The 22111-nt window shown below is 39.9% G+C and overlaps 1 protein-coding gene across 1 annotated transcript; it reads left to right on the forward strand.

The window, feature by feature from the left end:
• The first annotated feature begins 764 nt into the window (after positions 1-764).
• Positions 765-2345, forward strand: LOC131168039 (UDP-glycosyltransferase 90A1-like). The gene has a single exon (XM_058127210.1). It carries the CDS (start codon positions 797-799, stop codon positions 2222-2224), a length of 1428 nt encoding a protein of 475 aa, XP_057983193.1. The 5' UTR covers positions 765-796; the 3' UTR covers positions 2225-2345.
• Positions 2346-22111: the final 19766 nt, after the last annotated feature.

The raw sequence follows: 22111 nt of genomic DNA on the forward strand, positions 1-22111 counted from the left end.
GAGAATTAGGGGTGGCAAAATGGGTTAACGGATCGAGTTCGGACGGATCATAAACGGATCGAGATTAAACGGGTTTGGGTTTGGGTTTGGGTTGATCCGTTAATAAACGGATGACTATTATGTAAACTCAAACTAATCCATTTAATAAATCGATTATCTGATTAAAAAATATAATTTATTTATTTTAAATTTTTTTAAAGATTTTAAACACTTTTATAATCATTTAAATCATTTTATTTTAAAAGTTTTTAAACGGGTCATAATGCCATAGAAGCCTCTGTAATTTTTTTTTTTTTTGCATTATCAGAATCCAAATTTTCAGGATTATCCTCCAATTCATCTGTAGTTTGAACGATGCGATGAGAATTTTGTGATTAACTTGACACCAGCAACCTGACTCTTCATCATTTTTCACTGACAGAGTTGAGGCATAGTCTACAGTATTTGGTTCCTCCATCCACTTCGTGCAATGAATCTTCCCCTTCTATCATCCCGCACTTTCAGGATAGCAGACCCAGCTATCATTTGAATTACATTTCCATTTATAAACAGGTCAACTAAGTCAATTTAAATAGGAGAACGTGAGGGCCTTGAATCTCATAAAGAAAATTACTACCCTAGCCCCCGTCTACTCTTCTCTTAGGAATTTTGTTCTCTTTTCCTACTTGAAACCCAAAGGCACTTGGATCCATAACATGCAAAGCTAGTGCATGATAAATACCATCTCATGTTCCACTTCCTCATTTCAAACATCCATTTGTAGCTTAATTAATTACCTAGAGAGCAATATTCATTAATGGCTTCTCCTTCTCCTCCCTCCCATCGTCACGCTGTTTTGTTTCCCTTCATGTCCAAAGGCCACACCATCCCAATTCTCCAACTCGCCCGCCTCCTCCTCCGCCGCTGCATCACCGTCACCGTTATCACCACTCCCGCCAACCGCCCCTTCATTTCCCACTCTCTGTCCGACACCAAAGCCTCCATCGTCGACATACCCTTCCCGGAAAACATCCCTGACGTACCCGCCGGCGTCGAGAGCACCGACAAGCTCCCCTCCATCTCCCTCTTCGTCCCCCTCGCCATCGCCACCAAACTCATGCAACCGCACTTCGAAAAAATGCTGCAGTCCCTCTCGCCAGTCAGCTTCCTCATCTCCGACGGTTTCCTTGGCTGGACCGTAGAGTCGGCGTCCAAGTATAGCATCCCCCGGCTGGTGATCTACGGCATGAGCGCCTACGCCATGGCTGTGACCAGAGACGTCTCCGTCCACCGCCTCCTCCAACAACCCATCCCCGACGATGTGCCATTTGCCGTGCCCGCCTTCCCTTGGATCAAGCTCACCCGAAATGACTTCGAACCGCCGTTTCGAGACATTGAACCCAGCGGTCCTCACTTCGACTTCGTCGTGGAGCAAGTCGCCGCCACCGCCAAAAGCCAAGGTCTCATTGTCAATAGCTTCTACGATCTCGAACCCGCGTTTGTGGATTACTGGAATCGTGCGTGCGAACCGAAGGCGTGGAGCGTTGGACCGCTGTGTTTGGCGGCGCCGCTGGCGCCGTCGCAGACAGCGGCGGAGAAGCCTGATTACTTGAGGTGGCTCGACAGCGAGCTCGCCGAGGGAAAGCCGGTTCTTTACGTGGCGTTTGGGTCGCAAGCCGAGATCTCGCGGGAGCAATTCAGGGAGATAGCAACTGGGTTGGAGGAATCCGAGGTGAGCTTTTTGTGGGTGGTGGGGAAAAAGGATTTTGGAATGTTTGAAATGGCGGATGCGGCGTTTGAGGAGAGAGTGGAGGAGAGGGGTATGATAGTGCAGGAGTGGGTTGATCAGAGGGAGATACTGGGGCACGAAGTGGTGAAGGGGTTTCTGAGTCACTGTGGCTGGAACTCGGTGGTGGAGAGCATGTGCGCAGGGGTGCCGGTTCTGGCGTGGCCGATGATGGCGGAGCAGCACCTAAACGCGAGGATGGTGGTGGAGGAGATAGGCGTAGGGGTGAGGGTGGAGCGTTGTGATGGGGGGGTGAGGGGTTTTGTGAAGGGGGAGGGGTTGCAGAGGAGCGTGAGGGAGCTGATGGAAGGGGAGAAGGGGAATGAGGTGAGGAAGAAGGCGAAGGAGATTGCGGCGGCGGCGAGGAAGGCGATGGAGGAGGGTGGATCGTCCTGCCAAATGTTAGACCAGCTCATCCTTCACACATGCAAGTTGTTTACTGACCCGAGCAGCGGTTGATCAGGTTGGACTTGGGTCTAGCTAGCTTCATAGTTGGTGCGGTGCATACGCTGCTGTTTCATGGTTGGATTTATATATATTACTTGTTTTAATTTATCTTTTGAAATAAGTAAAGTGAAAAATAAAAATTAAAAGACGTTACCTCAAATACACTAACATTAAGCTCTTCTAAGTCTCAAAAGTTTTATATACCACCCTTTTTGACATGTAATTTTTAAAATATTTATAATTATTAAAATTCCAAGGTTTTCGATGGAGCTGTTGGTTAATTAATTCGGGTGGGGCCCATCATTTATATGCATATATTTGAAAATTGACAATTAGACAATTAGAGAGGTTAAGGAGAACTTTTTTTTATTGCGGTATATCTCTCGCTGCTCACATTAATTTGGAAGTAAAGATACCCTAGGTGGCTCTCTAATATTAATTTTATCCATCTCAAAAAAATCATTCTAAGTAAAGATTATCAAATATTTTGATTGTTAGGATAAAATTCGGTAACACTTTCTTACTTTTTAAATATGATACTTTATTCTTGAGTTTTTGAAAACTATCACAAGGCTTATTGAAATTTAATTTATTAATAAAATAAATTTTTCGTTAATTGACCTTAGTCAACTGTTAAGTTTAGTGAACAATTAAATTTTATCTTTCCACTCAATTTTGATTGTAGATACCTCATTTTATCTGGGGCTTATTATTTACTTTTTGAATCCGATCTCTGTTTTAATAATGACAAAACACATGTATCTTATGTGTGTTTTTAGTATGTGAACAAGTTTATAAGTTAGCACACACATAAGGAAACCAATAATGGAAACTTGGAGGACTTAAAGATCACATCGTCCGGCGTATTCCATGGAAAATTAAAGAGCAAAGGATATGAAGACATTTATTTAAATTGTATTGCATTTAGTTCAGTATTGTAAAATGCATGCTCTATATGATATGATACAAAAGCTCAAATGACCATAATCAGACCTTAGGGCGCCTAAGCATTCATGAAAAACCGTTTTTTAAAATGATAACATCTTATAAAAATTTTTAAAATAGTTTTAAAGTCAAAAAGGGGCAAAAACTTAATTTGTTCAAAGGCCCTGTTCGACCAGCCTTGGTTAAATATAAATGGCCTAGTCGACCGACTAGACTATTTGGCCAGGCTTGTATGTGCCCAATTGACCGATGTGTTGAAAGGCTTTAAAGCCCAGTTGACCAGCCATACTTGTTAGGCTATAATTATATAACCCAGCCGACCGCCCCTGTCACGTGTTCTATGCCTAGTCGACCGGTGAGTGCCTTTAGGCCAATTTAGAATACCCCAACTTACTCACTCAAAAAATAAGCAACTCAAAAGTTATCCCAAGTATAAGAGTTCTGTTATCTAATATTTTGCCCAAATGCTAGATTGTTTCTTCAGGGAATACAGTTTAATTCCAAATTTTAGTGTAATTCCAAAAGAAAATAAGAAACAAAAAGTTTACTGAACAAAGTTCATATTCGAGTTTTCTAGGATATTTGAGATTTTTGTGATAAAATTAAAACATAAAATAAGAACCTAATGTGCGTAGAATAACAAGAAACGAATGATGGTAATTAAGTCCTATTTAGACAATAAATAAATCCTATGTATGAAATTCCGAACAAAAGCCTAAAGATCAAAACTTTATTAATTAACTAAAGCATTCAACCTTAAAATTAAACATCAACTAAACGATTGAACTTAACCACGTAAACAAAAATTAAACTCAACCTAACAATAGTTTCACCGAAACTATTATTATTATTATTATTATTATATAAGTTGCTAGAATATGTTGATTTTCCCAATCTATAACTTTTATAAACTTATATTGCATTGGTGGATGTTATTCCATTTTTATTTTTTAATTGAAATAGTTTAATTGTACCATTTAATAGCATTTAGTATAATATAATTACTCTTTTGAAAGTAAGTTGCTTAGTGATATTAAAATCGAGAGGGTATTGTAATTCATTTAATACGAATAAAGAAGAGTAAAACACAATCACGAAGAGTGAAATACTAACTGTGTAAATAATACTATTAATTTCATATATATGTCTATTTAAAAACACATTACTCGCGACTCCTTTTTGCTAAAAGTTATTTTTTTAGTATATTTTTAAAAGCTACTTTTTGATTATTTCCTATGACTACCAAAAAAAAAAAAACCTACCATTTTTAAATACATTTTAATTTTCAACTTCTTAGAAGCCACTTTTTGAACAACTTTATTATATTTTTTCCACTTTTGGCTATGCTTTAGCTTAAAAGTATATTAATTCCAACATATCTTTTTCACTTTTGAGGTGAATTCACATGATTTCATTTAGACTATTGACAATTAAATTTAGTAATCTTGTTTCAACAAAGTGTCTCCCTACTTTGTTTCCAATTGATCCTAATTTCTTAACGCACTCAATTAAAGAGGTTAGTATTTTTCAATTCATAAAAGGAGTCTTATATATATATATATATATTATATCCTAATTTCTTAAGTGTCGATACCCCAATTTTAACAAGGCTACCTTGAGAAGACCCGACACATAAAGTTGATTTCATGCCCCAAAAATTGGAGGACCCTTCTAAGAGACCCAATCGAGTCTCGATTTGTTTTCAACGAGTCCCTGTGTTTTTGCCGAGTCCCGGTTTGTTTTCAATGAGTCGTTGTTTTTACCGAGTCCCTGTTTATCTTCCATGAGTCTCAGAGTTTCAATTAAGTCCCGGTGTGTCTACCGAATCCCGTCTTGTCTTCCAAGAGTCTCGAATTTTCAATTGAGTCCTAGTGTGTCTACCGAGTCCCGTTTTGTCTTCCAGGAGTCTCGGAGTTTCAATTGAGCCCTGATATGTTTACCGAGTCTCGTTTTGTCTTAAATAAGTCTCGGAGGTTCAATTGAGTCCTGGTGTTTTTATCGAGTCACGTTATTTTTATCGAGTCCCGGCTTGTTTTTATTGAGTCTTGATGTCTGTACCGAATTTCGGTTCTTTTCAGGGAGTCTCGATGTTTTTATCGAGTTCTGGTGTTTTGAGTGAGTCCCGATGTCTTTGCCGGGTCCTAGTTGTTTTCACTTAATTCCAAGCATCTTAAGAAAATGTAGTTCGGGTCCTCCTTTTTCCAGGAAATTAAGTTTAATTTTTTACCGAGTCTTTCTTTTCGAAAGGATAAGGGTCGATAATAAAAATACAAAAAAATACACAAAAAGGAAGAAAAATACAAAAGCCTATATTTATTATTTTTATTATTATTATTATTATTATTATTATTATTATTATTTTAACTTTTAGTATTATCATTATTATTATCATTATATTAGTTTACTAGTATAACTATTATTATTATTATTATTACAAAAAAAAAAAAAATACAAAACAAACAAAAACAAAAAATGCCTATTTAGGTGGTTCACGCACACTAGGGAAGGGGGGCGATTCACTTTTCATTCTCTCCATCCCTTTTCTTTCTGATCTCTCTCCCTTTCGCCTAGCTCCACAGTCTCTCTTGCGATCTCTCTCCCAGCTCTCATTCTCTCTCGGGTCGTTCTCTCCCTTCGCTTCCCCTCGTCGCCTCTCGTTCTCCCATCGTAGCCGCTCAAACCGGCCACCATCAACCAACCTCAGTCCCGACAACAGTCCATTGTTTATCACTTTCTAGCTCTTCACCTTCTGCCATCGTCTCTTTCTTCCACTCACCCAACACAGTAGTCCAGCTCGCTCCCCATCTTTGGCCAGTTATCACAGCCAAGAGACCTTCGATAGCACCACCCTCGGCCACGAGCTCCACTAGATGTGACCTCACTTACGACACCCAGCAGTGAACACTGATACACCCAAAATAATCTAGCCAATGAGGGCAAGTCAACACCTGTCTTGCGCCTTCTCCGGGTCAGACATTCTGACGAGTGATCAGCTCCAACCCAATAAAGAGGAGGAGAGATCCACGTCAACAGCTTAAATAGCCGAGTAATAGGCATAAGCACTTTATGACTGAGGAGCGATTCATGCCACCGCACAATGAATACGAACCAACCTACGGTCAAATCGAGCCCCTATAAGAAGGGATTTGGAGAAGAGGCCAAGGTAAGTCATTCAGCACTATTCTACTATTGCATTCAACCTCTCTAAAAGCATTTCTCTTACTTAGGCATCGGAGCGATCCCCCGGAGTACACCCCGGGTCCTCCAAGCCTTTCTTTTCTTCTCCTTTCAGGTCAGCGGAAGTCGAATGATCATCCTTGCAAATTTTCACCTCGCAACAGTTGACGCCGTCTGTGGGAACCTGCTTTTGAGAGGCGATCATATCTTGCTCTCGACTTTCGACATTCAGGCAATGCCGACCTCACACAGTTCTACCTCCATCCCTACCACGAGAAAATAATCGTCCCATTCCATCCACTCCACACCCGCACAACCATCGGGTGTCAGCAGGGAGGAATTCCTCGCTTTCTAAAAGGAAATGAAGGATATGCCCAACCAACTCTTACAACAAAAGATTCAGGAAGGGAACGTCCTCCACCAACCGCAAGAGAACCCCAACACAAACAAGAACGCTAACAAACCAGTGGAGAACGAAGAGAAAACCTACCTCAACAAAAAGGCAGAAGATGCAAACAGCGTGGATGTCAACCAACAAAGATCCACGGAGCTCGAAGAAAGAAACAAGAAGATAGATCATATAGAGAAGATGATGAAAGAGGACAGAACCAAACCCAACTACGGGGAAGCTTCCATGAGGTCCTCAGACCCGCCATTCAATAAAGAAATCATGGAGGCTCCATTGCCAAGTAGATTCAAGATGCCCACCTTTGAAAGGTACGAAGGTTTGTCTGACCCAATTGATCACCTAGATAACTTTAAAATGTTGATACAGTTGCAAGGGGCTCCAGACGCCATCATGTGTCAAACTTTGGCAACTACCCTGAAGGGTACTGCCAGAGATTGGTACCTAACTTTACGACCCGGATCCATTGGTTCCTTCTTAGAGATGGAACAACTGTTCACCAACCACTTCCTTAGTAGCCATAGAATTGCTAAAACAACGGGTCATCTCATGAGTATGGCGCAAGGAGAGCAGGAGACTCTAAAGAAATTCATGCACCGCTTCAACACGATAACCCTAGAAATCCACAACCTAGACATGGGAGGTGGCTTTAGCATCCTTGACAACGACTCTTCAGCCCGGAAGTTTCTTATACTCTTTAGGGAAAAAGCTGCCAGTGGATATGGGGGAGCTGATGGATTGAGCACAGAAATACATCAACCTGGAGGAGATGATGGACGCAAGAGGAAGTCGCATAGAATGGAAAAGGAAAAGTAGTAGCAGGGAGATGGGAGAATCCTATAGATCCGCGAAAAGACACGAGACTAGTGCACTACATGCAAGCCCAAAGATAAGAGGGCAACCCAGTAAGTTCTCCACCTACACACCCCTGAATGTACCGCACTCTGAATTACTGATGCAGATCAGAAAGAAGGATTATGTCTCGTGGCCCGAACCCATGCGAACACCTCTTCACGAGCTAAACATTTCCAAGTTCAAAGCATTCCATAGGGATCATGGCCATGACACAGAGGAATGCATCCAATTAAAGAAAGAAATCGAGGCCCTAATGAGAAGGGGATACTTGTCAAAGTTTATAAAGAAAGAAGATCCACAAAAGGAACCTCTCAAGTAGAGGAGGCTCAGCATACAAGAGAAGGAAGAGCAGGTCGTAGGGTAAATTGTGGTGATCTTCGGAGGATCTGCTAGCGGAGGAGATAGTGGGGGTACTCGCAAAAAGATATGCTAAACAGGTGCTCTCGATGGAGAAGGGGGAAACAAGTAGCAAACGAAATAAAAGTTCTTGAGCGTTTCTTGCAACGCAGTAATAAAAGTTCCAATTACAGCAATTGTACTACATCAATAAAGTTTAAGAATATATATATATTACAAATGAAGTTTTAGCCGACTAGCTTGCCTTGCTCCCCTCTCCAGCTTCCTCTTCCTCCCCATCTTCTTCCTCGCCTAGATCTTCCCTGGATTCGAGACTTTCATTGCCATTTCCGTGTGAGCTCACACCATCCAGGGGAAGGTCAGGGTGCTTGGTTTTGACCTGTTCCTGGCACCTCCTGAACCTCGCCCTATAAGCTTTGGAGGTGTTCATAACGAACTGTGTGGAGTCCTTATACTCCTTCACTATGACTCGGAAGGCCAAAAACAGCCCAACAGATGAACACGACTCATTAGACATAGAGGCCAAATGATGAGCTCAACTCGGAAGGCCAAAAACGGCCCAGCAGATGAGCACGACTCATTAAGCATCAAAGGCCCAGATGACGAGCATGACTCATAAGGCCAAAAATAGCCCAGAAGATTAGCACGACTCATTAGGAACAGAGGCCAAACTGACGAGCACGACTCGGAAGGCCAAAAACAGCCCAACAGATGAGCACGACTCATTAGACATGGAGGCCAAATGACGAGCTCGACTCGGAAGGCCAAAAAGGGCTCAACAGATGATGAGCATGACTCATTAAGCATCAAAGGCCCAGATGACGAGCATGACTCATAAGGCCAAAAACAGCCCAGCAGATGAGCACGAGTCATTAGGCATAGAGGCCAAACTAACGAGCATGAATCGAAAAGCCAAAAACAGCCCAGCAGATGAGCACGACTCATTAAACACCAAAGGCCCAAATGACGAGCACGACTCGTAAGGCCAAAAAAAGCCTATCAGATAAGCACGACTCATTAGGCACAGAGGTCAAACTGACGAGCACGACTCGGAAGGCCAAAAACAACCTAGAAGATGAGCACGACTCATGAAGCACCAAAGGCCTAGATGACAAGCACGACTCGTAAGGCCAAAAACAGCCCAGCAGATGAGCAGGACTCATTAGGAAAAGACGCCAAACTGACGAGCATGACTCGGAAGGCCAAAAACAGCCCAGCAGATGAGCACGACTCATTAGGCATAGAGACCAAACTAACGAGCACAACTCGGAAGGCCAAAAATAAACTGGCAGAAGAGCACGACTCAGTAGGCATAAAAGGCCATGAGGCTGCTAGGTAAAATCAGTTCGACAAAATTCGCTCCAAGAAACAGCTCGGCACGAACTTCTTAGAGAACTTATTTGGCAAGCCCTGCTCTGAGAAATTGCTCCACAAAGCTGCTGAGTAAGATCAGTTCGGTAAAATCAGCTCGGAACACCAGCTCGAAAAATCTCCCCAACTTAAAATATTAGCTCGGAAAATCAGCTTAGAAAATTCTCCCCAGCTCGAAACACCAGCTCAGAAAATTCTCCCCATCTCGGAACACCAGCTTGGAAAATTCTCCCCAGCTTGGAATATTAACTTGAAACATTAGCTCAAAAAATTCTCCCTAGCTCGGAACATCAGCTCGAAAAATTCTCCCTAGCTCGGAACACCAGCTTGAAAAATTCTACCCATGGAATATTAGCTCGAAACATCAGCTCGAAAAATTCTCCCCAGCATGGAACACCAGCTCGAAAAATTCTCCCCAGCTCAGAATATTAGCTCGGAACATCAGCTCGGCCAAATTCCCTCCATGGGACAGGTCGGCTAACTTCTCTTCATGGAGCAGGTCTGACAGGTCAGCAAAAATTTCCTTCATGGAGCAGCTCGGACAGGTCGACGAATTTTCCTTAATGGAACAGGTCATACAGGTCGGCCAACTTCCCTTCATGGAGCAGGTCTGACAGGTCGACAAAAATTTCCTTCATGTAGCAGTTTGGACAGCTCGGCCAATTTCCCTCCATGGAACAGGTCGGACAAGTTGGCCAACTTCTCTTCATGGAGCAGGTTTGACAGGTCAGCAAAAATTTCCTTCATGGAGCAGCACGGACAGGTCGACAAAATTCCCTCCATGGAACAGGTCAGACAAGTCAGCCAACTTCCCTTCATGGAGCAGGTCTGACAAGTCCACCAACTTCCTTCATGGAGTAGGTCCGACAGGTCGACAAAAATTTCCTTCATGGAGCAGGTCAGACAGGTCGACAAATTTCCCTCCATGAAACAAGTCAGACAGGTCTGCCAACTTCCCTTCATGGAGCAGGTTTGATAGGTCGCCCAACTTCCTTTCATGGAGCAGGTCTGACAGGTCGGCAAAAATTTCCTTCATGGAGCAGCACAGACAGGTCTACGAAATTCCTTCCATGGAACAGGTTGGACAAGTCGGCCAACTTCCCTTCATGGAGCAGGTCTGACAGGTCCACCAACTTCCCTTCATGGAGCAGGTCTTACAGGTCGGCAAAAATTTCCTTCATGGAGCAGCTCAGACAGGTCGACAAATTTCCTTCCATGAAACAAGTCGGACAGGTCGGCCAACTTTCCTTCATGGAGCAGGTTTGACAATTCGGCCAACTTTCCTTTATGGAGCAGGTCTGACAGGTCGGCAAAAATTTCCTTTATGGAGCAGCTTGGACAAGGCAACGAATTTCCCTCCATGAAACAGGTCAGACAGGTCACCCAACTTCCCTTCATGGAGCAGGTTTGATAGGTCGGCAAAAATTTCCTTCATGGAGCAGGTTTGACAGGTCGGCAAAAATTTCCTTCATGGAGCAGTTCGGAAAGCTCGGCCAATTTCCCTCCACGGAACAGGTCGGACAGGTCCGCCAACTCCCTTCATGGAGCAGGTTTGATAGGTTGGCCAACTTTAATTCATGGAGTAGGTCTGACATGTCGGCTAACTTCCTTTCATGGAGCAGGTCTGACACATCGACAAAAATTCCCTTCATGAAGCAGTTCGGACAGGTAGACCAATTTCCCTCCATGGAACAGGTCGGACAGGTTGGCTAACTTCCCTTCGTGGAGGAGGTCTGATAGGTCGGCCAACTTCCCTTCATAGAGTAGGTCTGACATGTCAAAAAAAATTTCCTTCATGGAACAGCTCGCACAGGTCGACGAATTTCCCTCCATAGAACAGTTCGGATAGGTCGGCCAACTTCTTTTCATGGAGCAGGTCTGACAGGTCGGCAAAAATTTTCTTCATGGAGCAGCTCGTACAGCTCGACCAATTTCCCTCCATGGAACAGGTCGGACAGGTTGGCTAACTTCCCTTTGTGGAGAAGGTCTGATAGGTCGGCCAACTTCCCTTCATAGAGTAGGTCTGACATGTCGGAAAAAATTTCCTTCATGGAACAGCTCGCACAGGTCGATGAATTTCCCTCCATAGAACAGGTGGGATAGGTCGGCCAACTTCCTTTCATGGAGCAGGTCTGATAGGTCGGCAAAAATTTTCTTCATGGAGCAGCTCGTACAGCTCGACCAATTTCCCTCCATGGAACAGGTCGGACAGGTTGGCCAACTTCCCTTCATGGAGCAGGTCGGATGGGTCGGCCAACTTCCCTTTATGTAGTAGGTGTGACAGGTCGGCAAAAGTCCCTCCATGGAGCAGCTCAGACAGCTCGGAAAAATAGCTCGGCATGAGCTGCTCGACAACTCATTCAGTACACCATGCCCAAAAAAAAAAAGAAAAAAAGAAAAAGAAAAGAGGGAGCGTTAAACCTTCTAAGAGGAAAGATGCAGACAAAGCAATTATTCAAAATTCTGTCCAGAAATTTGAAACTGAGGGAGGGACAACTAATACGCCCAAAATAATCTAGCCAGTGAGGGCAGGTCAACACCTGTCTCGGGCCTTCTCCGAGTCAGACATTCTGACGAGTGATCAGCTCCAACCCAATAAAGAGAAGAAGAAATCCATGCACAGCGGCTTAAATAGCCGAATAATGGGCGTAAGCACTTTATGACTGGGGAGCGATTCACACCCCCGCACAATGAATACGAACCAACCTATGGTCAAATCGAGCCCCCCTATAAGAAGGGATCTGGAGAAGAGGCCAAGGTAAGTCATTCAGCACTATTCTACTGTTGCATTCAGCCTCTCTAAAAGAATTCCTCTTACTTAGGCATCCGAGCGATCCCCTAGAGTACACCTCGGGTCCTCTAAGCCTTTCTTTTCTTCTCCTTTCAGGTTAGTGAAAGTCGAAGGAGCATCCTTGCAAATTTTCATCATCTCGCTCCATCAACTCTCCATCATCCTCACTACAACCACCATACCCAGAGGACCTTCCCGGCACCACCTCCACGCCATCATCACCCCTCACCCAATCCAGTCCCTCATCTCATGGCTATACCACAGAACCCTCACCTCACTACTTCTCTCCCATGGCTATGAGCACCCTCAGACTCCATCGTCGAGCCAGCCACACGTAACTGTGAGCACATCACGCACCAGCCCTGACAATCCCGCCCACAAATCTAAAGACTACCACCATCCCCTTGCTCCATCACCTTGCAACCGTAGCCCAACAACACGACCACAACCTTGATTTGTTCTTCCGTCAACGAACCCCCCAGCAAAGCCACACCAGCACGAAATCGAATTGTGTTATCACCGTCGTTTCCCACCATCCACGACCTCCTTACGACAACCCCCATCACTCTCTCAACCTCCGTTTTCCCCTACTGTTAAACACCTCTCTCGGCCATCTTCGCAGGCCACACACAACAGCTCTCCCTCTCATCCTTATGACACCAGTCGAGGCCACCCTCGGCCACAACAACCCACATCACTAGCCTCAAGCCTCCATGACCAGCCGCAAGCCTCCGTGAGCACCCGCAAGCTCCATCACCGCCTTCGACTCCTCCTCCATCGCCGAGTGCCACCATTTTACCATCCTCACGCCGGTGAATCCCCATGATCACTATCAACCGCAGCATTCTCGGTATACCCTCCTCGTCCCTCTTTTTTACATTCTGTGGGGTTACAAGGAAATTTTGTTTCTTGTGTTGTTGGATGGTGTTTGCATGTGAGGTGTTTGTCAAAAAATTTTAGTGAAGTTCTTGTGTTTGTGGATGGTGTTTGCATGTTAGGTTTTTGTCAAAATGCTTTAATGAAATGAATGTGCTCGTGGGTTGTGTTTGCATATGAGATGTTTATGAAAATGCTTTAATGAAGTGAATGTGTTGGTGGGTTGTGTTTGCATATGAGATGTTTGTGAAAATGCTTTAATGAAGTGAATGTGTTGGTGGGTTGTGTTTGCATATGAGATGTTTGTGAAAATGTCTTAATGGAGTAAGTGTGTTTTGATTGTGGATACTAAAGCAAGACATCGATGGCTTTCAGCATTATCAATAGAAGGTTTTGCTTCTTAAGGGCTTATATAGGCTAAATTAATGCCATGATTGTGTCGCTATAGCGAATATCATCACCATATATGCCTTGGTTCATCACACACCCCACACACATCTCATACACCGTACACACAACACACACTATTCACACACATTTACACACACTATTCATACACTTTTTCACACACCTTCACATGCTAATTTCCTAATTTACTAACTTTAACTAACATTTTATTTCTTTGCTTACATTCATACTAACTCTAACTCATGCATTTACTAAGTCATACTAGCGTTTATATTTCTTGTATACTAACATTTACTTTCGTGCACTCTAACTTTTAATTTCCTGTATACTAACTTTTAATTTCTTGTATACCAACTTTTAACTTCGTGTATACTAACATTTAATTTCCTGTATACTAACATTTAATTTCCCGTATACTAACTTTTAATTTCCTGTATACTAACATTTAAATTCTTGTACTCTAACTTGCATACTAACACATGCTAACTTGTATACTAACATTTACTTGTATATTGTTTCCTTTACACACATTTTGCGCATGTTATTTACACACATTCGTGCACACACGCACACACACGTGTACACATTTTCACTCACACCCACACATTCCACATACCCAAGCACTTACATAAATCACACACGCATGCACGCATACACTAACACACACGCACAAGCATACACATACACATGCATTCACATACACAGACATGCACACGTAAGAAATTACACACACATTCCCATTCAGGCATACACATGCATGCATGCATTCACATACACCCTCGTCCACATGCACGCATATACATGCATGCATGCATTCATATACACACTGTCACATGCATGCATGCATTCATATACACCCGCATCCAAATACTTGCATATACATGCATGCAATTTCACACATACGCGTGCATGCATGCATGCATACACATACACCCACATCCACTTACATGCATACACATGCATTCATATACAGTGACATACACCTGCATGCATGCATTCATATACACTCACATGCACATGAATACATATACATGCATATAAATGCCTTCATATACACTCAAATACACATGCATGCATGCATTCATATACACACATGCACATGCATACACATGCATGCATGCATGCATTCACACACACATGCATATATATGCATGCATTCACATAAACATGTATTCACACACACATGCATATATATATATATATATATATATATATATATGCATGCAATTTCACGTATACACATGCATTCACATACACATGCATATATATGCATGCAATTTCACACATACACATGCATTCACATACATATGCATATACATGCATGCAATCATGCATATACCCACACATTCACATTCATGCATATACATGCATGCGATTGGGCTCATATGCACCCATTCATATACCCGTGCATGCATGCATGCAGTCACGCATACACACACATTCACATTTATGCACATGCATGCATGCACTCACACTCAAACGCACACATTCACATGCTCATTCATGCATATGCATGCAATGCACATAGTCACATAGTCATACACATGCGTGCATGCAACCCACCTCATGCATCCCGATATCACCCATGACATCATCATTTAGTGTCATTGTTCATTCATACATGCATACATATGCATGTCCGGTCACACACCAAGCACGTGCATGCCTTTTCATGCATTGCATCATTATTCACCATGGTTCATTCATACATACATACATACATGCATACATATGCATGACCGTTCACATATCATGCACATGCATGCCCATTTGTGCCTTACATGCATGAAATTAGGAATAGCTTCCCAAGAGGGGATGTGAATTGGGTTTTTTTAAAAAATTCCTTTATAATTAGTTCTTTTAAGTTGTAAATCTTAGAAACAATCACAATCAATCACAACAAAATCAAACTCTCAATTTATGTAATAATATATGTGAAAATTTGCTGCACTCAGTATAAGCCCTGTATCACAATTATTATTCTTCCCAATGTTTAGTTTTTAAATAAACTTTCAGATTAAGAGGTCAAGGATAATCAACCAACATAGTCCCTTCCGGTTTCCGAAATCAATGCTGATTTATCCAAAACGAATTACCTTCCGGTCTATTTAACAACCAAACATTCAGAATTGAAATTTAAAGCAACCACGCAGATTATATCCTTGAAAAATTAAGAGTAGATTAGAGAAAGAAGAACACAAGGATTTTTACGAGGTTCGGCTTCAACACAACCTACGTCGTCGCCCTTAGCCAAACTGCCAAAGGATTCATTATTACCGTTCCTTTATCAGCCGAAACAAAAACAATTACAAGAAATCCTTGGGTAAGGCTAGAGCCCGCCTTCTCCAAACAATCTCCCCTTGTTTGGTCCAACGATTCAATACTCAAATCGTCAACAAGCCTTGTTGCAATGGTAGAAAAACAATACGTACAAGAACTTGCTCCTCAAAGAGCTGATTAGTACAAGTTTAAAACACTAATGCACTTATGTAAATTCAAAATATGAATTTCAGAATGAAGCTCTTAGAAATTTATCACCATGGGTATCTTTCAATGAAAGAATCAGCAACTCAATGATTAAACACAGTGAAATTCAGCAAGAACTTCTCTTAATTTCGAGCAAGGATGAGAGCAATGTGAAACACTTTCAGAATTTCAGAGTGAGAGAGTATGACAGAAGATTGTGAGTTCTTAATGATCTTGGTGATTAAATCAATGTGTCTTTAGGGGTATTTATAGATGTATAAAACCTCTTTGCTTGTTCCCCAAAGGATACTCAGACTTGTTTCAATATATTAAACTTATTTGAGTTTCCAAATATTTGAATTAAGAAAATTATATTGGTTGGAAAATAGAAAATTGCCACGAGGCAGACGACTATGAAGTCCTGACAGTTGTCTGTCCCTTTAATATAATGGTAAAAATCATAGGCAGACAGGTGGCAGTCGTCTATCCCTTGAGTGGCAGTCGTCTGTCATCAGAACATAAAGTGACAGTCGTCTGTCCCTTGAGTGGCAGTCGTCTGTCATCAGAACATAAGGTGATAGTCGTCTGTCCATATGATGATAGTCGTTTGTCCATGTGTAATTTTAAGCCTTTCAGTAACATATAAGGTGGACGGTCGTCTGGTAAAACCTACACAGTCTTCTTACTTTTCACTGACAGTCGTCTGTCAGCTTGACAGTCGTTTGTCATGCTTTTGTGTTTCAATTTTAAACCTTGTAAATTTAGTCAATCGTCTGTCTATTAACACATAGTCGTCTGTCAATTGAATGATTTTCTTTCTTAGTCACTTTTTGATTTCTCTCTCACTGTTACTTGGAATATAATTTTGTTTTAACTTTGAAAACATGTTCCAATTTATTATCTTAAGGTCTCTAAGTCTCTTTGTCTAATGAGCTTCAAAATGAAAACTTCATACTTGAATAAACTTAAAGTACTTACAAAGACTTGTCCTAAGTTCTCAAAAATTCTTCTTTGCTCTGAACTTTCTTTGTTGCTAATCTTTGATCTCTCAGAATAATCTAAACTTTGAGCTCTCATGTTGATCGTCTTAATCATCATGTTCTTATGGTCTTCAGACTTTGATCCATGCTACTTGAGTACTTTCAATATGGATTCCTAAGAAAACACAACACTTAACTAAAGCATGTTAAATCCTACTTGTTTGTTAGCATCAAAATGGAGTATTAAACTTTGTAAGGCCAACAATCTCCCCCTTTTGATGATGACAAACAAGAAGCAAAAATTTTGAGTGAGCCTTAAAAAAAAAAAATCCCCCTTTCAATAAGCTTTATCTTAAAAAAAATTTTCTTTTAGAATCATTAATAATTTCATCAATATCATTCACGCTTCATCAATATCATTCATGCTCATTTCAAGTTCAAGTAAGCAAGCCAAGTTTAAAGCTTAAGTTCAAGCTTAATTTTTGCTTACACTTCTTCTCCCCCTTTGACATCAATCAAAAATATAATTTGAGTATATAATGATCAAGGGCAAATATCAATTTGAATATATGTGATACCAGTGTTAATGTATTAACATCAATTGATTAAGAATTATGCTCAAGTGATAACTCATAATACACCCCCTGTCAAACAGCATACTCAAAGTAGAACTTGCAAAGTTTTCAGAATTATCATTAACATTAGAATTTATAATACATCAAACTAAGAACAAAACATTGCAAAAGTTCAGAGTTTCAGAGCTAGAATATATATAAAGACTCATAGTTTTTAGCTTACACATTCTCCCCTTTTGTAAAAACAAAATACATTCAGAATTTAAGCATACAAAATAGCAAAAATACCAACAAAAGTCTATATGTCAAAGTTAGTGTCACGGTCTTCAGCAATTCCTTTTCCTTTGGATTGCTGTGAACCTTCTTCTTCTTCTTCTGTTGCTGCTTCATGTTCTTCTGCACCTTCTTCATTTTCAGCTTCTTCCTCATTAGAATTTTTACTATCCTCATTATTTGAATCAGTGTCATGTTTAGTGACATCATGTTTTATCTTAGCAATACGAGTGTCTAATGTGGTATACTTGTCATCAATGGTGGAGAGTTTATCTTGAAGAGAAGAAAATTTTTCTCTCATTTCGGAACTGAAGCTAGTATAATTTTGATAAAATGGAACAAACCAAGGTGACATATCAACTTCTTCAGGAGCTGGACTCCTTGCCTCAGGTGCAGGTCTTGCCGGTCTATTGCCCTGGAACATCCAACCCTCAATAAAATTTTTGTAACCCATTCGTTTCAATGTAGTAAATGAGAAAACATGATAATGGGTTCTTTTTACTATTTTTGAAGCTGGAGAGAGGACTTGAAAATGGGCAAAGATTAAAGAAAGAATACCATCGTATGGAAGTCCAATTCTAGGAGATTCAAGCTTCATCACCATCCACTTCAGTATGATACTGGATGAGTCTAGTTTCTTCCCTTTGAGTAAGCACCACATAATAAAACAATCAAAATATGACACATGATAAGAGGATCCAGACCTTAGAATTGTGTTGTATGCAATGATCTTATGCAGAATTTGTGTCTGAAGATTAAGCTGCTTGTATGGTGGAGGATGTCCAAAATACACAGGTGCATCGTTCATCACAAGAGGCAGAAATTCTTGTGGTGTAAATCCTTGTTCCATGGTCCAATGCTTCTCAACTGGTGTACACTCAAAATTCCCACGCTTGATATGAACAATTTTCCGTAATGACTGTGGGGTAAGTGTAATCCTTTGACCATAAATTTTAGAAGTAATTCCATCTTCCTTCTTAACCAAGTTAGAGTAAAAAATCTTAATCTGATCTGGATAATACCCTTTTACTTGATGAAGTATAAACTTGTCCCATCCTATAGCTTTGAACATTTCTAAAATTTTAGGAAAATTTTCTTCAAAGAAAGTAACATCTAAAATCTTACAAAACATCGGTTCAATAGCAGATAGGTGATTCTGATACAATGATTTCGCATGTGAAGAGACCAGCCATTTTTCTATGTCATCGTTGCTCGTAGGCTTTGAAGAAGACGAGGAAGCTTTGTCCTTCTTTCCCCACAGTTTTGGTACGAACCCTCTTGATATGCAGAAAACCTAGATTTGTATGGAGTAGGGTATGATGGACAATCGTTTTGTGAAGCCTGGGAGAGAAAGAACTAAAAGGAAAGAGAAGAGAAAATGTTTTAGAGGAAGGAAGACGAATGGACAGATGTCTGTAGGGTTTAAAAATCATGTTTTTAAGTGAAAACTACATTACTTGCCGTGAGATAGTCGTCTGTCTCTAATTGGACGGTCGATTGCTAACTCACTAGCAGTCATCTGTCTACTGTCTTTTACCCAGACAGTAGCCTGCCAGTCGTCTGTTAGCTCCCTAGCAATCATCTATCCTGACAACTAAACTTCTTCCTTCTTCTCTTTTTTAGTTAACTTATCTTATATGTAACATGCCTAATTCTCGTCGAATAAATACAAATTTATCCTCAGCTAATGGTTTGGTAAATATATCAGCTAATTGAGTATGAGTATTGACAAATTCAAGAACTATTTCTTTCTTGTCTACATTATCTCTTAAAAAATGATGACGTATATCAATATGTTTAGTTCTTGAATGTGATACCAGATTCTTTGAAATATTTATCGCACTTGTATTATTGCATTTTATGGGGATTGTTTGGTATTGAATTTTGAAGTCTTTTAATTGTTGTTTCATGTATAAAATTTGAGCACAACAGCTCCCAGCTGCTATGTATTCTACTTCAGCTGTGGATAATGCTACGAAATTTTGTTTCTTTGAAAACCATTAAACTAATGAGTGTCCTAAAAAGTGGCAAGTTCCACTAGTGTTTTTTCTATCTATTTTGCATCCTGCATAATCTGCATTTGAATAACTCATCATTTCAAAATTAGTTCCTTTTGGATACCATAACCCTAAATCTAGTGTGCCTAGCAAATATCTAAGAATTAGTTTTACTACTGTTTGATGTGATTCCTTAGGAGCCGATTGGAACCTGGCACACATACACACACTGAACATTATATCTGGTCTACTTGCTGTTAAGTAAAGTAAACTTCCTATCATACCTCGATAATGTTTGGTATCAACTTGTTTCCCTTTTTCATCCTTATCTAGACTAGTTGAAGTACTCATGGGAGTTCCTATAGGTTTACTTTCTTCCATATCAAACTTCTTTAACATGTCTTTAATATACTTAGTTTGATTTATGAAAGTTCCATTTTTAGCTTGTTTGATTTGCAAACCTAGAAAGTAAGTTAATTCTCCCATCATGCTCATTTCAAACTCTCTCTACATAGTTTTAGCAAATTCATTACACAAATTTTCATGAGTAGCTCCAAATATAATGTCATCAAAATAAATTTGAACTATAAGCATATTATTATCTTTGGTTTTTATAAATAAAGTGTTGTCTATCTTTCCTCTTGAAAAATTATTTGGAGTAAAAATTTGCTCAGCCTATCATACCAAGCTCTAGGAGCTTGTTTCAATCCATATAGGGCCTTAGTTAGTTTAAATACATGATTTGGATTTTTAGAGTCTTCAAAACTTGGAGGTTGTTTAACATAAACTTCTTCATTAATATAGCCATTTAGAAATGCACTTTTTACATCCATTTGGTATAATTTGAAGTCTTTATAGGCTGCATAGGCAAGAAGCATCCTTATAGCTTCCATTCTTGCTACAAGGGCAAAGGTTTCTTCATAATCAATGCCTTCTTCTTGATTGTAACCTTGTGCTACAAGCCTAACTTTATTTCTTACAACTACTCCAGTTTCATCCTTTTTTATTTCTAAACACTCATTTAGTTCCTATGATTGACTTGTCTTTGGGTTTAGGTATAAGTTTCCATACTTGACTTCTTTCAAATTGATTTAGTTTCTCCTGCATAGGTATGATCCAAGAATCATCATTTAAGGCTTCTTTAATATTTTTGGATTTATCTTGAGATAAAAAGGCATAATGATTGCAAATATTTTTTTAATGAGGCTATAATAGTTATTCCTTTTGATGTTTTACCAAGAATTTGTTCTTTTGGGTGATTTTTATCATATATCCATTCTTTAGGAAGCTTCAGATTTTCTATAAGGTTTTCATTTGGAGCATCATTATTGAATTCTTCTTTTATTTCAAGATCTTCTTCTTTTTGTGGAGTATCTTCTTTTTCATCATTCTCATTTTTATTGTCATGATTGTTTGATTCATCAAATGTTATGTGCATTGATTCCATAATAATAAAGGTTCTTTTGTTATAAACCCTATAAGCTTTACTATTTATAGAGTACCCTAGGAAGATACCTTCATCAGATTTTGCATCAAATTTTCCTAGATCGTCTTTAGTATTAAGGATAAAACATTTGCATCCGAATACATGAAAGTAGGAAATATTAGGTTTTCTTCCTTTCCAAAGTTCATATGGTGTTTTGTCTAATATTGATCTTATTGATACCCTATTTACAATGTAGCATGTTGTATTTACAACTTCTGCCCAAAAGTATTTAGGTAGATTATTTTCATTCAACATTGCTCTTGCCATTTCTTGTAGAGTTATATTTTTTCTTTCTACACCACCATTTTTTTGTGGAGTCCTAGGTGTGGAAAAATTATGGTTTATTCCATATTCATTGCAGAATTTTTTAATATTTTTATTTTTAAATTCTCTACCTTGATCACTCCTAAAGCTTGTTATATTATAGCCCTTTTCATTTTGTAATTTCTTACATAAAGTAATAAGCATGTCATAGGCTTCATCTTTGTTTGCTAGAAATAATACCCAAGTGAATCTTGAATAATCATCCACTATTACAAAAGCATATTGTTTTCCTCCTAGACTTGAGGTTCTAGTTGGACCAAATAAGTCTAGATGCAACAATTCTAGGGGTCTTTTTGTAGATATGTATTTTTTCTTTTTGAAACTTGTTTTAACTTGCTTTCCCTTTTGGCATGCATCACATATCTTGTCTTTTATGAATTTTGTATTAGGTAGTCCTTTGACAAGATTTTTCTTTGATAATTTGGATAATAGGTCCATGCTAGCATGTCCTAGTTTCCTATGCCATAGCCAACTTATTTCATTCATTGCTGCCAAACAAGTTACATTCTGATTTACTAAGTTCTCAAAATTTATACAATAGACATTGTTTATCCTATGAGCTATAAATAAGGTTTCTTTGTTCTTAGGATTTTGAATAACACATTTTTCTTT

Source organism: Malania oleifera, chromosome 11 (assembly GCF_029873635.1).
Source record: "Malania oleifera isolate guangnan ecotype guangnan chromosome 11, ASM2987363v1, whole genome shotgun sequence".
In the NCBI taxonomy this organism is placed as follows: Eukaryota; Viridiplantae; Streptophyta; class Magnoliopsida; order Santalales; family Ximeniaceae; genus Malania; species Malania oleifera.